This window comes from Eublepharis macularius, chromosome 8 (assembly GCF_028583425.1).
Source record: "Eublepharis macularius isolate TG4126 chromosome 8, MPM_Emac_v1.0, whole genome shotgun sequence".
Lineage (NCBI taxonomy): Eukaryota > Metazoa > Chordata > Lepidosauria > Squamata > Eublepharidae > Eublepharis > Eublepharis macularius.
The window spans coordinates 69,333,383-69,355,530 of NC_072797.1; the positions used below are offsets into that span (position 1 = coordinate 69,333,383).

At 44.0% G+C, this 22,148-nt stretch overlaps 1 protein-coding gene across 2 annotated transcripts in view; it reads left to right on the top strand.

Annotated features, from left to right (window-relative positions):
* YTHDC2 (YTH N6-methyladenosine RNA binding protein C2) overlaps positions 1-22,148 on the top strand; it is a 64,021-nt gene that overhangs the window by 25,540 nt on the left and 16,333 nt on the right. For both annotated transcript variants that reach the window (XM_054986584.1, XM_054986585.1), the window contains exons 19-24: positions 3,717-3,836; positions 4,208-4,480; positions 5,418-5,544; positions 6,858-7,063; positions 8,041-8,236; positions 14,901-15,010. In XM_054986584.1, coding sequence (XP_054842559.1) covers positions 3,717-3,836; positions 4,208-4,480; positions 5,418-5,544; positions 6,858-7,063; positions 8,041-8,236; positions 14,901-15,010 — 1,032 coding nt within the window. The remainder of the gene's footprint in view (positions 1-3,716; positions 3,837-4,207; positions 4,481-5,417; positions 5,545-6,857; positions 7,064-8,040; positions 8,237-14,900; positions 15,011-22,148) is intronic.

The window sequence follows — 22,148 nt, forward strand, 5'->3', positions numbered from 1 at the left end:
AGAATCCTTTCAGCACACACCTTTCAGATTCTGCAAGACAACCTGGAAGACATCCCAGTTTCCCTCCAAGTCCTCCATCACGTATGAGGGACCTCCCAAACAGAAAGTCTGAAAAGAAGCCCTTCAATTCCTGATGCCAGGACGTTAACTTCAGGCCTTCATACTTGCTTGGCTTTGCTCGATGCAGGACAAGTAGGTTCACCAGACTATCAGCTGGGGGTACATCATAGACCCCTGCGACGCCCCAAGGAACAGGTTTCTTATGCATCACTCACCTGCTGGGGTAACCAGCTATGGATCTGGTTCCAGAGAATGAACGATTTTTGGGACCTCTATCTAATTTTTGTGCCCAAGAAAAATGGCAGTTGGAGGGCAGTTTGGGAACTAAAGCACCTTAACAGACTTGTGTGAGAGAGGTGTCCGAGGGAAGCCCGTAGGTGACCCTCAGACTTGCCTGGCCCCCAGGCAGTCGGCTCAGGAGCCTGGCAGAGTGGCACTCACCCGTCTGACGTCCCTGGCGCCAGAGAACAAACCGCGGCAGACTCCTCGACTGGGGAAGCCCCGGAGCACGTTGCGGCGCTGGAGGGGCCGACCAGCGCTGCTGCTGAAGCTCCTGCGCAGGCCTCGGAGGCCAGGGCACCTTGCAGGGCAGCGCAATGGAGGCAGCGAAGATGGCGCAGCACAGGGGAACAGCCCTGCTGATGACACGGCCACCCGGCAGCAGGAAGGGTCCGGAGAGGAGATGGAGACGGCCCGCCGGGCATGCCGGCCCAGGGCCCGATACCGGCAATGCCACAGAGAAGCCCACCCCTCCTCGGTCGCTTGGTGACTGATCAGCTGGGTGTGGGTTGGAGGGCCAGCCCCACAGAGGGGCAGAGGAAGTCCCCACCCTGCCCGGGCAGGGATAAGCTAGCCCCCTTGCCTGTCAGAGGGAGAGGGGACCACAGGGGAACGAAGGGGGAAGGGGAAAAGAACGGCAGCCAACTGCTGGGGGCCGGGTTGGGTAAGCAGGTGTAGCCGCAACTGGCCCAGGTGGTGGAGTCAGCTTTGGGAGCGGGTTCATGGGAAGCAGGGTGGAGATGGCTCTAAGGGGGGAGGGTTATATAAAGAGGGCTCCAGACCGAGGCCGGGGAGGAGAGGAGAGGTCTGTCCCTGATGCTAATGGTTGGCCCACTGGGTGTGGCACAGAAAAGGGAGCGAAGGCTGCTCGTTAGCGTGCTCACCCTTTCTGAGGCCTTCAGAGGGGTCCCTTGAGGGTCGCAGGGCACACCTCCAGGGTAGGCCGACCAGGCAGCCATCGCCAGGGACGCAAGAGGGACCCGATTGAAGCCCCCCTTTCCAAGTTGGACCTGCCGCCGCCCGCAGGGGGCACCAGGGATCATGACGAGGAAATTTCACATGGAAATCTTCCAATCCATAGTGGAGGCTGTCCATTTGGAGGACATCCTAGCCTTGAAAGGAGGGTTACCTTCATGTCTCCGCATGCCAACTCCAGATAGAATTTTTGGTTTGCCTACAGACCATCATCCATCTAAGGACATCGATTGACACAGCTTCGTCCACTCTCTCTTCCCCTGCCAGAAGATCATTGCCTCAGTCTCGGGGCAGCTATTGCTCCCCTCAGCCATGTGACAACTGACCTGATAATTCTAACACGAGTACTGGGTCTAATGATTTCCTGCTTTGAAATCATACGTTAGGCCTGATTCCACTCTTGTCCCTTTCATTGGCTCTTACTGCCCTATCAAAGTGACATCCTTTACCATTGTCACAAGGACATCTCTGTTCTACCCAGTGTACAGCGCTCATTCCAGTAGTGGCTCCAAGAATCCCATCTGAGGGGAGGCATTCCCTTCCTAGAACTGCCCAGAGTGCAAGTCATCACAGTGCCGACTGTCTTGACAGGAAGAACATATTGCCATCACCTAGTTGTCCAAGGGAAGTAGAGTGACTCAGAGAAAAGGCACAGTATCAGCTGGCTGTAGCTAAGAGTGATACGACTGTCACTTATCTCCTTCCAACAGATGATAGAACACTGTCATGTCCTCATCTTCACCAAACACAAGATAGCAAAGGAACGTATCAGCTCTTAGGGAGGTACAAGATTTCACTTCCTCCAGAAAGAAGTAACTCTTATGTTCCAGTGGTCAGAGTCCCATCTGGCCTTTCTCAAAGCTCAACACCTTCAGGGCATTTACAACCTGAGGGAAGACTGGCTCAGCTGGCAGTACCTGGATCCAAGGAAATGGGTGCAGAATTCCAGGGTCTTCTGAGCAGTGACCAGGAGGATGGGGTTCTCCTGCCTGGACTTCTTTGAGTTCACAAAGCAACAACAAAAGTGCTGAGGTTCCTGTCCAAATTTCTAGTAGAGGGAGAAGACACAGTCTTAACCCCCTGGCCAAAGGGACTATGCCTTTTCTCCAACACCACTCATAGCTAGAACGCTTAGCGAGATATGGGGAGAGGCAGCAGACATCATCTTCATCACTCCCCACTGGCCAAGGAGATTCTGCTTCTCTGCTTGGAAACTGATGGCACAACAAGTGCCTTGGGTCATTCCGGTGGCCCATGACATTTTCCTACAGGGCCCCCCTAGTCCATCCAATCCACATTAGCTCTTCTGCTCCACCTGGAAGTTGAAAGGAGAACACAAGAGTGATATGGCAATCCAGAAAATGTCATTATAGTGATCCTGGTGTCTAGGGTAGGGTTGTTAAGGGGAAGAAATCTCTTCTTTTCAGTTTCTCCCCAAAACCTAACATTTCTATTTTCCTCTTTAAAGGAATTTGGAGTCAGTTTCTAATCAATTCTTTTTTTTATCAAGATAAATTTGAAGGAGGGGCAGGAAGGGTGGTTCTTCAAAATATCAGAATTTTACTCTGTAGATGCTCAGAGGCAGGCAAGGTCTTCCCAAGCCTTCCTTTCTGTTTTCTTGCTAGAGCATCACCCAGAAGTGAATAACATAAAACAATTGCAAAGGCTGAAGTTACAAAAGCGTACCTTGATTTCTCTTAAAAGGGAAATGAAAGAGAAATTCTGTTCTTGAAAAAGAAAAAAAGAATAAGAGGAATCAGTGGCTATATTTTTTAAAAAATGAATTTCGGAAAAAGAAATTCTCCACCTCATAATGTCTCTAGTTTAGGAGATCCTTTACTCACAGGATCTCTGAAGCCCCTTGGACGGCCTTTCACAGTTGGTGCCTCAGAAAGAAAACCAAAACTTCGACAGTAGGGTTTTTTTTCCTAATGTTTTTTATTTTAAAAATTAAACCAGTCTCATACAAAATAGAAATAAAAATATGACAACAATAGTGGCTGGTCTATGCATGGTGGTGGTAGAAAGTGTCATCAAGTCATAACTGACTGATGGCAGCCCTTACTGGGGTTTTTAAGGCAAGAGACTCATAGGTTGCCTGGCTTTGCACCCTGGTCGTCTTTGGAGGTCTTCCATCCAATTACAGCTACGACTTGCAAATAATTTAAGTATTGCTCTTAAGTGAATTTTAGTTTAGGTTACTGTGTCCCAAATGATTGTGTTAGGTTTGCATAAGTCTGCAAGTCACCAGTTGTTAAGTGAATGCAACTAACTGATAAAATATTTTTTGTTTACATGATGGAACTGAAAGTGGTTCTTCTAGAATATTGCTGTAATAAATGTCAAAATGTTCTACATAAAGTACTCTCTGGCTTTCTAAAAACAGTATCTTTAATTTCTAGGAGCTTTGTTTGCATACAAAATTGCTAGCTCCCATCAACTGTCCAATTGCTGACTTTTTAATAAAAGCTCCAGAACCACCACCTGCTTTGATAGTGAGAAATGCTGTACAGATGCTTAAGGTGAGTAGATGAAATGACATGCCCTAGCTTGGAATTTTAGCTTTCATCATGTTTCTTATTCTGAAACACCAAATTTTAACAAAAATGTTTCATTACTGATTTTGTAGAAATCTCTGTAAGCACTTCAGGGTCTAATACTTTGTCTCTAAAAAGACTTGCATCCCACTCTTGTAAACTTCCAACGAAAAGTGGCTATTCCTGGTGTTATCAATACAAACAGAGAATCCCAAATGAGTTCATGAGCTATATATGAGCTTGGATGAAATCAGGGCAGAAGAAATAAGCTGAACTAATTCAGATTTGGAGCTCAAATAGTAAATCCATCTGTATTGTGCTTTTCTTTCTATGCTGAACTCTTTTTTTTTAAACAGACAATAGATGCTATGGATACATGGGAAGATCTGACTGAACTTGGTTATCATCTGGCTGACTTACCAGTAGAGCCTCATCTTGGTAAAATGGTGTTGTGTGCTGTTGTTCTGAAGTGCCTGGATCCTATTCTGACAATTGCCTGTACTCTTGCGTATCGTGACCCTTTTGTGCTACCCACACAGGCCTCTCAAAAACGTGCAGCTATGTTGTGCAGAAAGCGATTTACTGCAGGAACATTTAGTGACCATATGGCCCTTCTCCGTGCTTTCCAGGTAATGCTAGTCAGCTAATTTAACATTTATGACTTGTATGTCTCTGAAAAAGTTGTGTCATTTTAGTCAAGCTAACTCATCTTGAACAATTTACTATGCAGCACTGGAAATAACTACAACTTATCTATATGGTTTCTGCCTCCTCCCTGATACTGCCAACTGAAGACACAGTTGTAGGCTGTCTCCTGGGGAAAGGTGTTTTTGTCCCTTATGAGTGAGTGCCAAGGATCGATGATTCTAGCATTGTACTCAAAAAGGGGAAAACTTCATTCCATAATGGGAAGTGTACCAGTCCTTGAACCTCCGATTTGTCCATTAGAGTGTATGTTTGTTCGTTCCAAGGGAGTATGATATTCCAGGAGCTTTCCTTTCTTGATGAGAGGTGTATTTGAGTCTTAGCAAAGGCAGTGATGAATGATGTGGAGAAGCTCGAAGGAGGGGGGCAATCTCAACATGCTTCTTTTTCCCGCTGGCAGAAGCACTTGTGCCTTGTACTCTCTGTTCTTAATTCCTTGCCCTGATAATCCAGTTGCAAACCAGCCTGACAGCATCAGCCTGGGACTGAGTTTGCTCAGCAGACATGGCCTCCTGATTTCAGGACTCATCTGCAACCCCTGTAAATCAGCTCAGAGGCAGAGAGATGTCTTGCCTTATGGGGGGGGGGGGGCAGAGAATCTCCTCTTTCTGTGTTGAAAGTGTCTCTGGGACTTTACAGAGTAGCATGTCACTAGCTCCAGCTGGATGAAGTTTGACCCTAAGCAGTATGCTTGAGAGGGACTGTTAGGAGAGCATAGTTTGAGTTAGTAAAGAGAATTTTGCTTGGATTAGCTTTCAGAACATATGTAACGTAATATACTGTATTTTAAAATGGCCACTGGAGACATATTGCCTGCCTCCTTCTACATTCAGAGGCATTTTAAACAACCTTATCCTGCAGGCATGGCAGAAAGCACGAAGTGACGGCTGGGAAAGAGCTTTTTGTGAGAAGAACTTCCTTTCTCAGGCAACAATGGAAATTATCATAGGAATGAGAACGCAGTTGCTTGGACAGCTCAGAGCTTCAGGTAACTTACCAACCTGAAGAGCAGGCAAAACATTCCTTAGATTTCACTGTATTGATTCTTATGCATGTAGGTGTTGTGGATTGTGACCTTGTCCCATGAATGTATATTGGAGTTTGCACTAACTGCATCACACTGTAATCATTTACTGCTCTGTTGTTCTGACCTGAAAGCAGTCAGTTCTGTGGCAAACATTTGAGCAGTGTGTGGGTTTATAGAAGAGATGGTGCTTTTATTTACTAGTTGATGGTCATGGTAACAAATTAGTAAAAGTACTACCAAGATAAATTATACCAAGCCATAAAAAGCCAAGACCTGTCAGAATGGATCATACAAACTATGAGCACAATTGTGGATAAGGGTTTTCCTCCAGCAGCCTCTTTTGACTCCCCAGAAGTTGATGCTGGGCTTTAATGGATCCTTGTGGACAGAGTGCTACGGGGGCCACATTAAGAATGGGGAACTCGTCTATTGGCATATGACGTTCCAGTAGTGGAAGAGGGAGGTAGTGAGGTTTGCCCAATTTCCCCTCCTCGCTGCAGCTTTTTGGACCTTGTGATATATTGTGCAGAAGAACCTTTCTAAACCCCAGCATCATCATTTCGTCACTCAAAGGGGAAGGAACAACATAGTTGAGGAGAAAATAGCTGTCTTTAAAAAATCTTTTCCCTTTGTTTTCCTAGTCAATTTAAAGAACATTCAAAAGTAATGTGATAAGTCCTTGAACTTGAATGCAATGTTCATTTGAGCCTCCAATATCTTGCAATGATATTGAAAGACAATGCTACATTCTTAAGTGAGCTGAAGTATGTATCAGGAAAAAATCTCAAACTTGTCAAACACTTTGAAATAATTGCATAAAACAGTAAAAAGATCAAAACATATCCCTATCTTGTTTGCAACTAAATATTTTAAAAGAATTTTGATTTACTTCAAGCATATGTTCCTATGGATGATAATCAGTCATAGCCATGTGACAGCAAGAAAAATATTTAATCTAAAATGGGCTAATACTCTGAGCATAAAGAAGTCAAATATGGAATTTCCTAGCAAAGGAACTTTGCTATAAAGCTTGAACTTTTATAAATATTTGATGCTTTAAATTAAACAGGGAAATACTGTTACATCTGGCAGTCTGCATGTGTTTGTAATTTTTAGTCAAATCTTTGTACTCCTATCACAATCTGGCATAATCCTCCTAATCCAAATTAGTATTCCTTTAAAAAAGAGCGTAAACTACCCCATTCCAGATATGTGTGCCTGAAACAGAGAACTGGTTTTTCTAATTTATATCTTGTCCCTTGTTTATCTTCTAGGTTTTGTTAGAGCCAGAGGGGGAGGTGATATAAGAGATGTCAACACAAATTCAGAGAACTGGGCTGTGGTGAAAGGTGCTTTAGTGGCTGGAATGTATCCAAATATAGTTCATGTTGATAGAGAGAATGTTGTCTTGACGGGTCCAAAAGAAAAAAGAGTCCGATTTCATCCTACTTCTGTTCTTAGCCAGCCTCAGTATAAAAAGGTAAAATGGTGTAAGAGTTTGAAATTATACTGACTTTTGGAGCAGATATAAAGGCATCTCTTACTCAATGCCCTGTCGTGATGGCTTCAAATGCTTTGCTTATTCAAACATGCATTTAGTGCAATCCCTGAATCAGAAGCCAGTTATTCTTCAAATAAGTAGTCCGTAATAGAGAGAAAAATGCTTGGATGGTGTAGTTAGCAAGTGAGCTAAATTCCTTTGCTAAACTTTGGAGTTAAACAAAAAGAGTGTTTTGTATTTGAACTCAGACATCAGTTTTATGTAGACTTTTTCTTAATATTTTTCTATGTGGTCTGAACCTTCTGCCAAATTTGTTGTTTGGACTAGCCATCAGTCTCTTTATAGTGATGCCCATAGTATGGCTTGTGGAGTATGGGTGTGCAAAATCAGCTGTCACACGGTAGAGATTGTGGTATCTGTTCTCTACTGATTTTTGTATCTAGATTTAAGATGAATCTCTTGTTTTCAAGGGGAGAGAGCAGGTATTTTTCTAATGCATATGAAGAATGTATTTGATGGTAGTGATCTCTTATTTAACAGAACAAATCATGGAGAAATAATGACTACAAAATGGAAAGTCATTTGTTTTTATCAGATAGATTAAAGAGAGTCTTGAGAAACAAGTTTTGGACTCTGCAGTGAAACCTCTCTTTTGAAACTTAGACTAATATTGAATTCTTAACAACAACAAAACCCTTAAAAGTCTCAAGGGTAAACTAGTCAGAGGTTTATTGATGTGTGAAACACTTAAATAGACTCTTATTGGTCCCTCTTCCAGGCACAGGTCAGGTCTGTACTTGTTTAAGTTCAGTAATGCTGTGTAGAGTTAAGTGGTTCCAGCCTACTTTGTGCAGATAATTGGGAATGTTGTTTTACATATAATTTTCTATTGTCCCTTTTATTGACCTAAAGGAAGAACATCTGTTTTAAAACTTTTTATTTATTACTGCCAACAGATTCCTCCAGCAAATGGTCAAGTGGCAGCTATTCAGGCACTCCCCACAGACTGGCTTATATATGATGAAATGACCAGAGCCCACAGAATAGCCAACATCAGGTGCTGTTCTGTTGTGACTCCTGTCACTGTGTCCCTCTTCTGCGGATCAGCTAGGCTGCCAAGTAATGCTTTACAGGAGCCTTCATCCTTCAAAGGTATAATGTGCAAATAAAAAATGTTCTGTTTTCCATTGGTGAAGGAAGATGCCATTTATGTGGGTTACCTTTACCACTTGCTTCAGTAGGCAGGCTTGGATATTATAATTAAGCTGCTTGATCCCCCTCCCAGCTGTCCTGCCTTCCCCATAAAGAAATGCTCACACTGTGCAGTTGTAGCATAGTGTTTAAGTGGTTGGGCTGTGAATCAGCACTGCTAGTTTGAATCCTGCTGCTGCTATGAGCTCAGTAGGTGGCCTTGGGTAAGCAACTCCTCTCAGCCACAGCTGTACTTTTTAAATAACATGTTTTTCTTTTTAAAAACAGAATAATAATAAAAGGGGATACAGAAAGGAAAAATGGATCGTGTAGCGTAATTGTTTAAATCAGAAATAACTGTAACAATATATAAAACAAAAAAGTATTTCTCCCCAGCATCCACTTCATCTCTTTTAAAACTCCACCTTCTGTGATAATAATCTTTTTTAATCTTGAAGCTGATTGGTAATATGGTAACCATTCAATATTAATTCCTTCATTTCTAATATCTTGCCAGGACTTGAATTTCCCCTGAGCATTGACCATATTGCCATATATAAGGAATTCCCTTTTATTTCTCATATTTTTATCATAAGAAGCTTCAATCGGGGACATGAGTGGAGAGTTTGGAAGACTCAATAGACTCCAATGTTTAAAACATATTCTCATGAGTCCACCTCTAATTATATGGCTCCTTTCTTGTGTTATGATCATCTTGGTTGATTTCTTTATTTATAAATAATTCTGCCAGCCTTCATCTATGCTTGCTAATTCAAGTTTTACTATTCTTTGTCTTGGATTTTTAATCCAGTCCTCAATCCAAACCAAACCTGCTGCTTGATAATATAATTTTATATTTAGAACTGCTAACCCTCCTCTCTTTTTCTCTTCTTGGTTTCCATTACATACTAGGGGTGTGCAGGAGGGGGTTGATTCGGGTTTCCCGCTTCGGGTTTACCCGAAGTGGGGGGGGGGAATTCGGAAATACCTTCATCCTGAAGCGGCAAGCCGCTTCGGAATTAAGGCACTTTACTCACTTTGGTATGCTCCGTAAATATTCGGAGCATACTGAAGCGAGGGGGGCAACTCCCCCACCTCTACCCTCCACCCCTCCGGGGCAACCCTTCCACCCCCCACCCCCCCGGGGAACCCCTCCACCCCCATCCACTTACCTGGCAGGAGAGTCAGGTGTGCTGTGAGCTGCTGCCGCCGCCACCGCAGCACGAGGCTGCTGCGACGGCCTGGAGGCTCCAGGCCGTCGCAGCCTCGCACCACTGCGGCCACCTGAGCCTGTGGGGTGTTGAGCAAGGCTGGAGCTGCCTCCTCCGGCCCTTCCTGCCCCTCAAATGGCCGCGGCGCGCCAGGGGGGGCTTTCTCCGCCTCCTCTGGCCCTTTCTGCCGCAGCCATTTGAGGGGCAGGAAGGGTTGGAGGAGGCAGCTCTGGCCTTCCTCAATGCCCCACAGGCTCAGGCGGCAGCAGCTGTCGCCAACAAAGTAGGTGGGGGTGAGGGTGGGATGATGTTTAAAGGGCCCCACCGCTGCTTGCAAGCAGCAACGGGGCCCTTTAAACTCAGCCCCGAAGCTTTCTGAAAGCTTCGGAAAGCTTTTATTCTGATTCGGATATCCAGAATATTTCCAAATCAGCTTCGCTTCGGGTATTTTTACCCGAAGCGAATACTGAAGCGCACAGCCCTATTACATACTGTGATGATTTTTGCAGATCCAAAACTGTTAAAATCACATCATCTGCCTAACTTCATTCTAAACTCTGTATCATCCACTTTGATTCCTTTAATCCTTATATCCTTATTTCTTGTTTAATCTTTATAGCCAAACTCTCTATCACTAATTTAAATAATAGAGGTGACAGAGGGCAGCCCTGGCATATTCCTTTTCAATCAAAATTGTTTCTATTAATTTTCCATTTATTAAAATCTTTCTGGTTCGAGTATATACCTTGCATCCAGTTGCAGAATTCTGGGCCACAGCCCATATTCTGAAGTACATTCAGTAGAAAAGGCTGTGTTAAATTGTCAAACGCTTTCTCTGCATCCAAAAATAAAAACGCTGCTTTCATTTTTCTTATTCACATACTAAGTTGCATCTACTATAAATTTTATGTTATCTTTCATGAACTTCATTGGTGCAAAGCCTATTTTATCAGTATAAATTAGAATTCGTATGCATTTTCTTAATCTTTTTGCTATTATTGTAGCAAAGAGCTTATGATCTACATTCAATAAAGAGATTGGTCTATATGACTGTGATAGCGTTGCATCACTGCCTTCTTTATGTATTAATGTTATATATGCCTCTTGCCACATTGGAGGTATTGTCTTCCTTTATTTTATCTCTTTCATAACTTTTTATAATGGTATCATTAAGACTTCTTCAAAATGTTTATAATGCACTGCTGTCAACCCGTCTGGGCCTGGAGCTTTATCCTTTTTCATATTTTTTATTGGCTAGGAAATTTTTTTCTTTCCCACCCCCTTTTTTCTTCTGTTTTTGAAGCTTTCCACAGCTTTGTATTAGGCTGGAAGTTGGGGAAGAAGGGGAGAACTCTCTTGAATCTCTCTTCAATTTGTATTGTCGAAGGCTTTCACGGCCGGAGAACGATGGTTGTTGTGGGTTTTCCGGGCTGTATTGCCGTGGTCTTGGCATTGTAGCTCCTGACGTTTCGCCAGCAGCTGTGACTGGCATCTTCAGAGGTGTAGCACCAAAAGACAGAGATCTCTCAGTGTCACAGTGTGGAAAAGATGTTGGCAGGTCATTTATATCTACTCAGGAGGGGTGGGGTTGAGCTGAGTCATCCTGTAAGAGTTTCCCAGGGTGTGGAATGCTAATGGCGGGAGGCTTCACTGTATCCTGAGGAGGTTCTTTTGCATATGGATTGGTGCTTGATGTGCTAATCTTCTCTGCAGGGCTATTGTCGGGTATAGAGTGTTTTGTTAGCCTGGTGTTTTTTCAGAACTGGAAACCATACTCTGTTCATTCTTAAGGTTTGTTCTTTCCTGTTGAAGTTTTGCTTATGCTTGTGAATTTCAATGGCTTCCCTGTGCAGTCTGTCAAAGTAGTTGGAGGTGTTGTCCAGTATTTTGGTGTCCTGGAATAAGATACTGTGCCCTGTTTGAGTTAGGCTATGTCCAGCCACTGCTGATTTTTCAGGTTGTCCAAGTCTGCAGTGTCTTTCATGTTCTTTTATTCTTGTCTGGATGCTACGCTTTGTGGTCCCGATGTAAACTTGTCCACAGCTGCAGGGTATACGGTATACTCCTGCAGAGGTGAGGGGGTCTCTACTGTCTTTTGCTGATCGTAGCATCTGTTGTATTTTTCGGGTGGGTCTGAATACTGCTTGAAGGTTATGCTTTTTCATAAGCTTTCCCATCTGATCAGTAATTCCTTTGATATATGGCAAAAACACTTTTCCTGTAGGAGACTGTTTTTCCTTGGTTGTTTGATTCATCCTGGGTTTGATTGCTCTTCGGATTTCATTTCTGGAGTAGCCATTTGCCTGAAGTGCACTTCACAACAACCTTCAATTGTTATTGTTTGATTTAAAATTTTTCTGTCTTCTGGCAACCACCAGTTATATTGTGGGGATAGTAATAACACTGACTGTTCACCACTCTGGTGTACTTACCTCTCTAGAAGAGCGGTATATAAGGGCAAATATTATTATTATCATCCTTTAGTGTGGGAGTAAGAAAAGTTCAGATTCCTTTTTATGTTGATGCATAAACTGGCTTTGTCAAGATGGTTGAGTAATATCAACAGATCTTAGGGGTTGTTATATTTTATTTAGATTAGTTTCATGCATTATATAAACCTCTGCATGATTTAAGTGGGACAGTCATATTGATGAAAAGTAAAAAACTGTGCAGCTCTTGCTCTGCTTCTTTCTTATTTAATTTAACTTCCACAGGAGCAAAGTTTTGCTGTCTTCAGTACTTTGATACTTGAAAGTTGCTTCATGCATAACATTTTTCTTATATATTAGTTTGGAAAAAGTAAAAAGTGATACAGATGCTTGGAAAACATGATTGCCTACAGCATCCTGACATACGTACTTCGGCCAAATGTCATGCCACAAGATTGTCTGCATGTATGTCTAGTAGTGGTTTCCCTTTAGGAAAAAACATACTACTATAAAACACGATTAGTACTGTGCACATTCTGGTATGTTATTCTTTTCTCAATCATGAATCATAAACTAAAACTTTAAGGTAATTTTGGACCTTCAGACTCCGAGGGCTGTATTGAGATGTCAAAATTGCACATTAAGTGGAATTTTATTTCCAAACCTATCTGATATTATTTCATTGTGGACTTTTCTTTTTAGGTCATTAAGATCTTGCAAACCAGCAGTGTCATAAGATATTGGAGAAAAGCTGAGGAAGAATGAAAATCTTCCAAGTATTCTTCCCAGGATTCAGCAAGTGATTGTCCATCAGCTAAAAACATCCCTATGACACTGCTGGTATGTTATATCTTAATCTGAAATTATGCTTGGATTATGCTGCACGGGATTTGTACATTACTTGGGTATTATGCAAGTCCCTACAGTCTGTAATCACAAAATTTCTTTGTTGATGTAGGTTTCTTTTTTTCAGTGTAGCTTGCATCCACTAATAATTTAAAAATTTAGGAAACTTTGGTGCAAATATGTATAGGTGTGGTTACTACCACATTATCCTATATATATCTGGTTAACATGTTAGGTAAATAACATGGCTATGTCAAATCTGGGCTTTTTACAGATTCTGTAAGGACAAAGCAGATATGCTTTAATCTGAAAATAGGAATTCAAATTATGCTTTAATTGGAGATAATTTATTTTTATAGTAAGGAGTCCAGTAGCACCTTTAAAACTAGTCAACTTTATTGTAGCATAAGCTTTCGAGAACCACAGCTCTCTTCATCAGATGTATGGAGGATATGAAGAAACTGGCCAGAGATGTATAGGTGATGAGGGGAGGTGGGGAGAGGGTGCAGGGAGTAAGGGCCATGTAAATATAAATCAGTTGCAGAAGTCATGAAAGAGGTAGAGTGCACATTCCAGGCTGGATGTGACCCCTTCCCTCTGTTGTTGAATCTGAATGGAATGCCTGAAGGCAATTATTTCCAGTAATGAGATAACCATCCAGAGTCTCTATTCAATCCAAGTCTGACTGAGCCATATTTACATATGAATTCCAGTTCATCAGCTTCCTGTTGGGCTTTGTTTTTGAAATGTTTCTGTTGAACTATGCAGAGACGTTGTGTGGTGGGGCCAGGGGGGCGGCCGCCCCGGGTGCAAAATTTTGAGGGGGCGCCACTTCCACACACACCACAGCTCCCCTTTGCCGCTGCTGCCCGCCTCGGCCCCCAGCAAGCCAGGCACCCTGGCGGCGAGCGGGGAGGCAGACTGCTCCCTGCTCGCCTCTCCGCCCCTTTGCCACTGCCACCCTTCTCAGCTTGGCCCCCAGCAGGTCAGGCACAAGTGACGTCATCGCATAGGGCCAGAGTGCACGCACACTTTCCATGCGCGCAGAGGGCAAGGGTTGCCACCTCCTGCTCCAGGAGCTCCGCAACCATGCTACGCCGCTGGAACTATGGTGACCTTTAAGTCCTTGGTGGAATGTCCTGTTAGATTGAAGTGTTCTCCTACTGGTTTCTGGATATTGCTATTTTTGATATCAGATTGGTGTCCATTTATTCTTTTGCGCAGAGGTTGGCTGGTTTGTCCTATGTATAGAGCAGATGGGCATTTTTGGCACATGAGGGCATATATCATGTTGGAGGATGAGCAACTCTAAGAGCCAGAGATTGTGTAGTTGACACCATTGGGTCCTGTAATCGTATTTTCTGGGTAGATATTTATTTATTTTATTTATATTCAATTTATATTCCGCCCTCCCCACATCAGCAGGATCAGGGTGGATTACAACCAAGTTTAAAATCGTATTTCATAGTTTATATAATTTAAAACCATAAAACACTTTAAATACCATAGATTAAAATATGTGGGCAGAGTTGGTATCTGGGTCTGTTGCAGGGTCTGGTTCCTGTGTTGATAACTCTGTTAGCCGGTTCATGGTTAGTGAGAAGTCGTTTAAGGTTGGGGGGCTGTCTGTAGGCAAGGAGAGGTCTTCCACCCAGGGCTTGTGAGAGAGAGGCATCATTTTCCAGGATAGGTTGTAGATCACTGAAACACTTCCTCAGCTCCCATCCACTAAAACTATTCCTGTACTTAATATTCTTGGATGACATCTTCATCATTTGGACCCATGAGAAGGAAGCCCTTGAGAAATTTCACCAGGTGAAATCTCTGAAGGGCTTCCCTCTCCTCACTGCCCTCACCACCTATATGTCTCTGGGCAGTTTCTTCATACCCTCCATGCCTCTGACAAAGAGAGCTATGGTTCTCAAAAGCTTATGCTACAATAACGTTGGTTAGTCTTAAAGTTGCTACTGGACTCTACTATTTTGCAGCTACAGACTAACATGCTTACTTCTCTGGATCAATGACCATGGAAAGCACCTTATTTTTATAGGAATACATATTTAAAATATAAGTCATTGGGAATGCAATGTTAAAAAAAATACTAATGTGTAGAATCTGTTTGGTTTTTTCCTCATATAGTGGATGGTGTTCCCAATGACAGCAGTGATAGTGAGATGGAAGATAGAACAACTGCTAACTTGGCTTCACTGAAACTGGATGAATGGCTCAATTTCAAACTGGATCCTGAGGTAAGTGCTTCATCAATTTTTAACATGAAAAACCAACTACAATACTTTAGGAAGGGGTCAAACTGACTCCCTATTACAGCAAAAAATAAACGAACCAGGTAGTTCTCTCAATCATGGCATTAGCTACTTTAAAAAAATCAGGCCTCAGGAATAACTTTTCTTTGGCAAGGCAGGAAAAATCCATGATCAGAATAAAAAAATACCCCTAATTGAAAACATCAGAACCCTTGAGATATCCCACAGAAACGTAATTGGGGTCAAAAGTGATCCTACGATTTTAAAAAGCTAAGACACAGTTGGGAATCAGTAAAACTGTTTATTTTTAACAAAGCAATCATTTTTCATTGTTACAATACTGAAACTTAACATGATAACAGTGCAGTATGGAACACCCTAACAGAAAACTGAAGTAATGGGTAATACAGGTAGAATGTCAAAAATAAAAAATAAAAACCCCACAGAAATGTAATTGCAGTTCAATTGACCGGACCATTTTTAAAGTTTATGATTAGGGATCCTAGCTGCCTGCAAACTCCTGGTGGTTTGCTGTTACTAGCCGGCGACGTCTTGAAGTAATGCTGTTGTGCCTGTGTCACATCCTTGAATAACTACTGTGGGATAGTTAGTTCTAATGTTTGTTCCTGAAGGTGTGAATCTGCTTGACAGCTACAGGATAGGGCTATCTGAACTAGGTGGCTTTGTTGCAGCCTCTGGGTCTGTGGGAATGGCGTGTTTTGATCTTGCTGTATACATTTCAGATTGAGGTAGAACTTGGTTTTCAGAGATGGACTGCAACCTGTTGCTTCAGTATATCCCCCGTCCATACATCCCCAAATTAAAATGTAAAAACTCCACAGAAATGTAACTGTTGTATTGTAATGGATTTATTGGATTTATATCCTGTCCTTCCCACAAGCAGGCTCAGGGAGGTTTACAATATCATAACATCAATACACACATAAATATATAAAACGGAAGTAAAATGCAATTTAAATACAATATAAAACCATATAAAATAATAAAACAACAAGGCATAAGTCCACAGGACCTCCAAGATGCAGCTTCCAGAACAGACAATTATTCACCACTAACTATGGGGTAGATACGGCAGATCCAGTCAGAACAGCAGAGCTGGAGTGGACCAGGCAAGAGGCCAGCAGTATAGTTCTTCGGCTCCTCAACCACAGCCATAGGCCTGGCAGAACATCTCCATTTTATAATCCCAGCAGTACTGTAACAAGTCCTGCAGGGCCCAAGTCTCAACTGAGAGAGTGTTCCACCAGGCTAGGGCAGAGCTGAAAAGGCTTTGGCCCTGGTTGAGGCCAGACAAACACCCTTGGGCCAGATATAACCAGTAGATTTTGTTTAGCTGAGTGTAACGTTCTCCATGGAATGTACAGGGAGAGATGGTTCCACAGATATGAAGGTCCCAGTCCACTAAGGGTTTTAAAGGTTAAGACCGAAACTTTGAACTTGACCTGGAATTCATCTGGAAGCCAGTGCAGCTAGCGCAGCACAGGTTGTATGTGCTCCTCCACAAAGCCAGCTGGGTGACCTTGGGTCAGTCACAGCTTCTAGGAGCTCTCTCAGCCCCACCCACCTCACATGATGTTTTGTTGTGGGGATAACATACTTTGTAAACCACTCTGAGTGGGCATTAAGTTGTCCTGAAGGGCAGTATATAAATCGAATGTTGTTGTTATTGTATATGTGCCCTATGAGGATACATGCCACCGCATTTTGAATCAATTGCAGTTTCCGGGTCAGTCTCAAGGGTAGCTCTGTGTAGAGTGAGTTACAATAGTCCAATCTGGAGGGTCAAATTGGGGTCAGGTTGACCTTAACATTTTTTTAGCATAAAATATAGTTGGGATTTTGAGGCAGCGACAAGAAATAAAGTGGGCATATAACAGACCCTTACAATGCAAAGGAGGATTCCATTCCTTCCAGTTGAAGTGTTAAAAAAAGAAGAACTATTTGTACTTTTCTCCTAACCCTTCTGTAACTTGACCTCAGGCTGCACCTGTTGGATCATTATCACTAATAGCTTTCTGTATAACAAAGGGAAGCAATCAGCTCAGTCAATAAATGGCTAGGGGTCAGCTAACTTTTCCAAAATGGAAGGAGTCATTCAACCTGGAAAAGTGAAGAACTTGGAAGGATGACTGTAAACATGCCCAACCTTGTCTCGTGGGGGACAGAATCGCCCTGCTTTACAATATTGCAGTGTTGTTCAATTTAAGCTTCTCCATGTGGTTATAGGGCATAAGGGAAGCATTGCTGGAGCACAAACAGAGTTTTTACCTGCTGCTACTATGTACACAATAATTCAGGTTGCAAATATAAGTTTTCCCTTGGGGTACTTTCAACCCCCAAATCTGAAAGTGGTGTAAACCATCCAAGCCAAAAGTGTGATGTTTTTTCACAACAAATATCTATGTATAAAAATTATACAGACATTTTAGTTTCTACTGTTTGCTCCACCTTCCTATAAAATTGAGATAATAGGTACTAGTCTATCTATTTATACATGGAAACAGTGCTAAAATCATTTCTCAGCATTTGTTGGGGTCACTAGAAACTCTGAATAAGATTTATGTGTAATACATTAGGCCCAAAGCAAAGTCTGTTGGGGGTTAGAATGACCCCAACACCTAAAAAGAGTCTCAAATCTAAAACAAAAATGTCTTTGAGGGAGTGGAGAAACACTTCAGAGAACTTCATCTCATTAAGGAGAAAGCATAACAGGAGTATAGTGTTTGTAGAAAGTTTTAAATGGGTAAACCAATTTCCCCCCATGATTTCTGGAGTCAAAATATACCCACTTGGGAGGTATTAAAAAAATCAGATCTTGAATACTTTGATCTTCAAACAATTTTAAAAATTATAGTTCAACATTATACATTTGACTACTGAAGGAAAAAGATAGTTTTCTACTCTCCAACTCTATCAATCAGTATTAGTAGAAATAAACACTAAAGTGCTTTTATTTAAGTTTGTAGTGTGCTGCATTTAGAATTCTGTCTTCAAAAGGCTATCATAGAGCTGTAAACAGAGCAGAAAGTGGCAACCAGAATAATCAAAACGTTAGACCATTTTCCCGTTGAGGAAAGGCTGAAATGTTTGGCGTTTTTGACTTAGAAAAAAGATGACTAAAGAGGGACATGATAGAGGCTGATAAAATTATGTATAATGTGTAAAATGTGAGGGAAGTTTTCTCTTTTTCATGATATTAGAAATTACAGTGCAGTCCTAAATAGAGTTAGACCATTTTAAGTCCATTGAAGTCAATAGTAGAGTTGTGCACCTGAAAAATATTCGGGTTTCCCCACCTACACAACAGCCAGCCATTGCCTCGGTCGGTGAAGATGTGCTGGTTGTCGCACACTGCCTGCACATTGATGCTGTGGAAGCAGTGCTGGTTCCAGTAGACCTGGGGCTCCTCGCAGGGGGCGCAAATCCTCTGCGCCCATGACATTCGGGAACACCATTCGGGAACACCATGAAGAAGGTGAAGCCAGCCCAGTTGGGGGCCAGCACGGCCATCTCCATGGGGAAGTAGACGTTCTCCCAGAGGCTGCTCAGTGTGACTCCAGGAAGCCATGGAGACAGTGGTTCACAAAGGAATGGGACACCTTCAGGACTTCAGCCACCATGCCATGGAATGAGCTGGGGTCTAGGAAGCAAAGGTACAGCAGAACCTTCTGCAGGATGGGAATGACTTTAGGGGCAGGAGCTTGCCCTTGGAGCTCCGATCCAAGTTCCTTGCACAAGACCTGGCTGGCCACTTGGCTCAGGTGGAAACAGTCCAGGCAGGTGCTGTCCAGAATATGGAGGGTGCAGATGTGCTCCTGGTATCGCCTGGCACAGCATTTCCCTGGTGCCAACGCACCACCCATACAATACCAACAGGAGGAGGAGCAGGCAGCCCCCTGGGACTGGGGACAGCAGGAATAGGCAACAGACAAGGTCTTCCCGCATGAGGGCTGCAGAAGAAGGGCAGCGTTAATGGCAGAGGGGGGCCTCATCCTACCCAGCCCGGAGCCTAGCACCTACCTCCGGCCCACTTCCAGCTGCTCTGTGTCAGGAGGTGTTTATCTCATGGGGCTTCCAGTGCTGTGTGGCTTCACCTCTGTATTATCTGGTGGTTTGGGAGTGGGTTGTTCCTGACGTTTGGGAACGTAGCTCCTCCTTCATATTGCAGTGTCAGCTGACTCTTTCTTGATCCTGGATGGGGAGGGCCTCGTTCCAGTGTCCTTCAGTTTTTGCTGACTCTGCCTTAGTGCAGGACGGATCCAACTTCGCTCCTGAGAGAGCGGTGATCCCGGTGTCTAGGAAGAGAAAAGGAAACCGAAAGTGTCAGGGAAGGTTGGCGTGGCTTTCTTCTCTGAGCCTCCTCCCGCTCTCCCGTGGCTACCACAAATGGAGCCAAGGGAAAAGCTCCCGACCGATGGACCTTGGCGGTGCCTAGATCCACGGAGGGTAGCGGCTCCTTAAAAAAAAAAAAAAAACATCCCTGGTGGAGGGAAAAGAAGAGGGGTTGAGCTGGCAGTCCCGGAATGGGGAGAAACCGGCAGAGCAAGCCCGCAAGAGAAGGACGGGGCTCGGCAGTTAACCTTTCCTTTTCCTCCCCCCTGCTAATCCTGAGTATTGGCAGGAGTTGAAAGGGCGCGATAGAGACGACAGTGGCCTTCAGTAGTGCACGGAAGAGCAGAGATAGCGCGCCTTTGCACCTTCCAGCACAGAAAGGATTGACTGTATCAAGCGTCGGAGCTGGTAAGACCTAATTGAGCTGAGGGGAAGGAAGGGCACAGAGCGATGGGTTCTCACCTGTTTTCAACCCCGGTATGCTCATGGTGTTTTCTTTTGCCTTTTCCCTCTAACTCTTTGTAGTTTTTTGGCGGGAAGGAGGCGCAGAAAATATGGGGGCTAGAGCAGGCCTTGCAGACGCACCAGCCTTGGGAAGTGCCACATGCACCCTGGATTTACTTACCTCCCCAGCTTCCACTTCTTCCCAGGGGATTGGAAAGGGGGAGATGGAGGGAACCCAAGATGTAGACTTGGGAGGCGAGGACGCCAAGGCTAATCTGCTGTCTTGGCTTAGATCAGAAATGAGGAGAGAGTTCAGAGAGCTTCTGAAAGACAAGCCTCGAGATAGAACCCCCCATGGGTCCCCTGATAGACAGGGAAAGCCCCTTAAAAGACGGGCAGGCCCCAAGGGGAGAAAGGGGGTAACTTCTCAATCCCTTCCAAGATCAAAAAGGAGGAGGAGGGAGGAAAGGGAATCTAGTCCTTTGTTAGAAAGCTAGTCTGAGGACTCTCATGAGCAGGAATATTCCTCGGATAAAGAAGAAGGCGAGTTATCAAAGGAGGAGGAGGAGGAGGAGGAGGAGGAAGTAACGCCTACCATGCATACTAGGCTTTTTCCTCAGGAGTTTTATAATAGTTTGCTTACTAAGGTGTTGAGAGTATTGGAAATGTCTCAGAAGTCTAAGGAAAAGGGAGAGCCAGATCCAGGGTTTCCAGAGGGAGCAGAAAGAACAATCCCAAAACCAGGATCAGTGACCTCAGGCATTCCCATGCCAGCAGCATTTTACGATTTGATTAAGAAGGAATGGGAAACACCATCTAAACCAAAAGCTCAATATGCAGTCTTCAAGAAGCTCTACACTTTGACTCCAGAGACCACTAAGAAGTTCAATTTGCCACTGGTGGACGATCCAGTGACGAGCTTGGCATCCTCCTCAGTACTGCCAATGGATGCAGAGGGCATGCCCAAAGATCCTTGTGACAGGAGGATAGAACAAGCCCTATGCAGGAATTTCGAGGCGGCCTCCATATCACTCAAGGCATCTCTAGCGTTCTCGTGGGCTTCGGATCTCGCTGTGGCAGGCAGTGAAGTTCCCAAGACCATTAAGGATAAGGTGAAAAAGATTGCCTTAGCTACAGCCTTTGCTGCGGACATGTCCCTGGATACCCTACAGCTACCCTCTAGAGTGATGGTGTTTAATGTGGCAGTCAGACGTAATACGTGGCTAAGGAACTGGGATGTCAACCCAGCAGCACAGGCCAAAGTGGCAAGGATCTCCTTTAAAGGAGTGAACCTTTTTGGTGAGGCCTTGAACAGGTTTCTAGTAGAGGACAAGGAAAAGAAGGTCTTTCCATCAAGGAAAAAGGGTAGCAAACCGAAGAGGAGTGTTTAGCCCTTTCGAGACTCCAAGAAACCATGGAGAGCAAGCGACGCAAGACTACCTAAGGGACGCTGGCAACCTAAGCCTAGGGATTCGAGTAGGACCTTCTCTGAGAATTGGGGGGCGCTTGCAAAGGTTCTCAAATGTTTGGAAGCAGCCAATAACAGACAAATGGTTACTAGACATAGTAAGCGAAGGCTGCCCGTTGGAGTTCGTTCAGAGGCCCCCCAATTGCTTCCTTCAAGTGCCATGGAACAAATCCGGAAGCAAACACTCATGCATTTTAAGAGCAATCTCGCGTCTCCTCGAAATAGAAGCCATAGAACCAGTACCACAGAAACACAGAGGCAGTGGGGTGTACTCGGTATTTTTCACAGTCCCAAAGAAGAACGGGGACACGAGAGCCATACTGGACCTCAAGTGGCTGAACAGATTCGTAAGGACACACAAGTTCAGGATGGAGATCCTCAAATCTATAGTCTCAGCAATTCAGAAGAGGGATTTCCTGGCATCGATAGATCTCTCAGAGGCCTACTTGCACATTTCAATATGGAAATCCCACAGAAGGTTCCTGAGATTTGCCTACGACGGGAGGCATTACCAGTACCAGGCCCTTCCGTTCAGGCTGAAGTCCTCTCCCAGAGTCTTCACAAAGGTCCTAGTGATGCTGGTGCCACACCAGAGGCTTCAGGGCGTGTCGCTTTTCCCGTATCTGGACGACATCCTCATAAAGGCCCCAGCGAGAGAAACAGCTGTCAGGGCAGTGCAGCTGACAACCTCTTGTCTTCAGGACCACAGATTCATAATAAACAGGGGGGAAAGTTCCCCCCTTCTTTTGCAGTCAATAGAGTACCTGGGAGCGATTCGGTTTCGTTTTCTCGGCCATGTCGGATGCTCCTCTCCGCAGGTCCGGGAGGAAGCGCCCGAGCAGCCTGACTAGGCGGCTG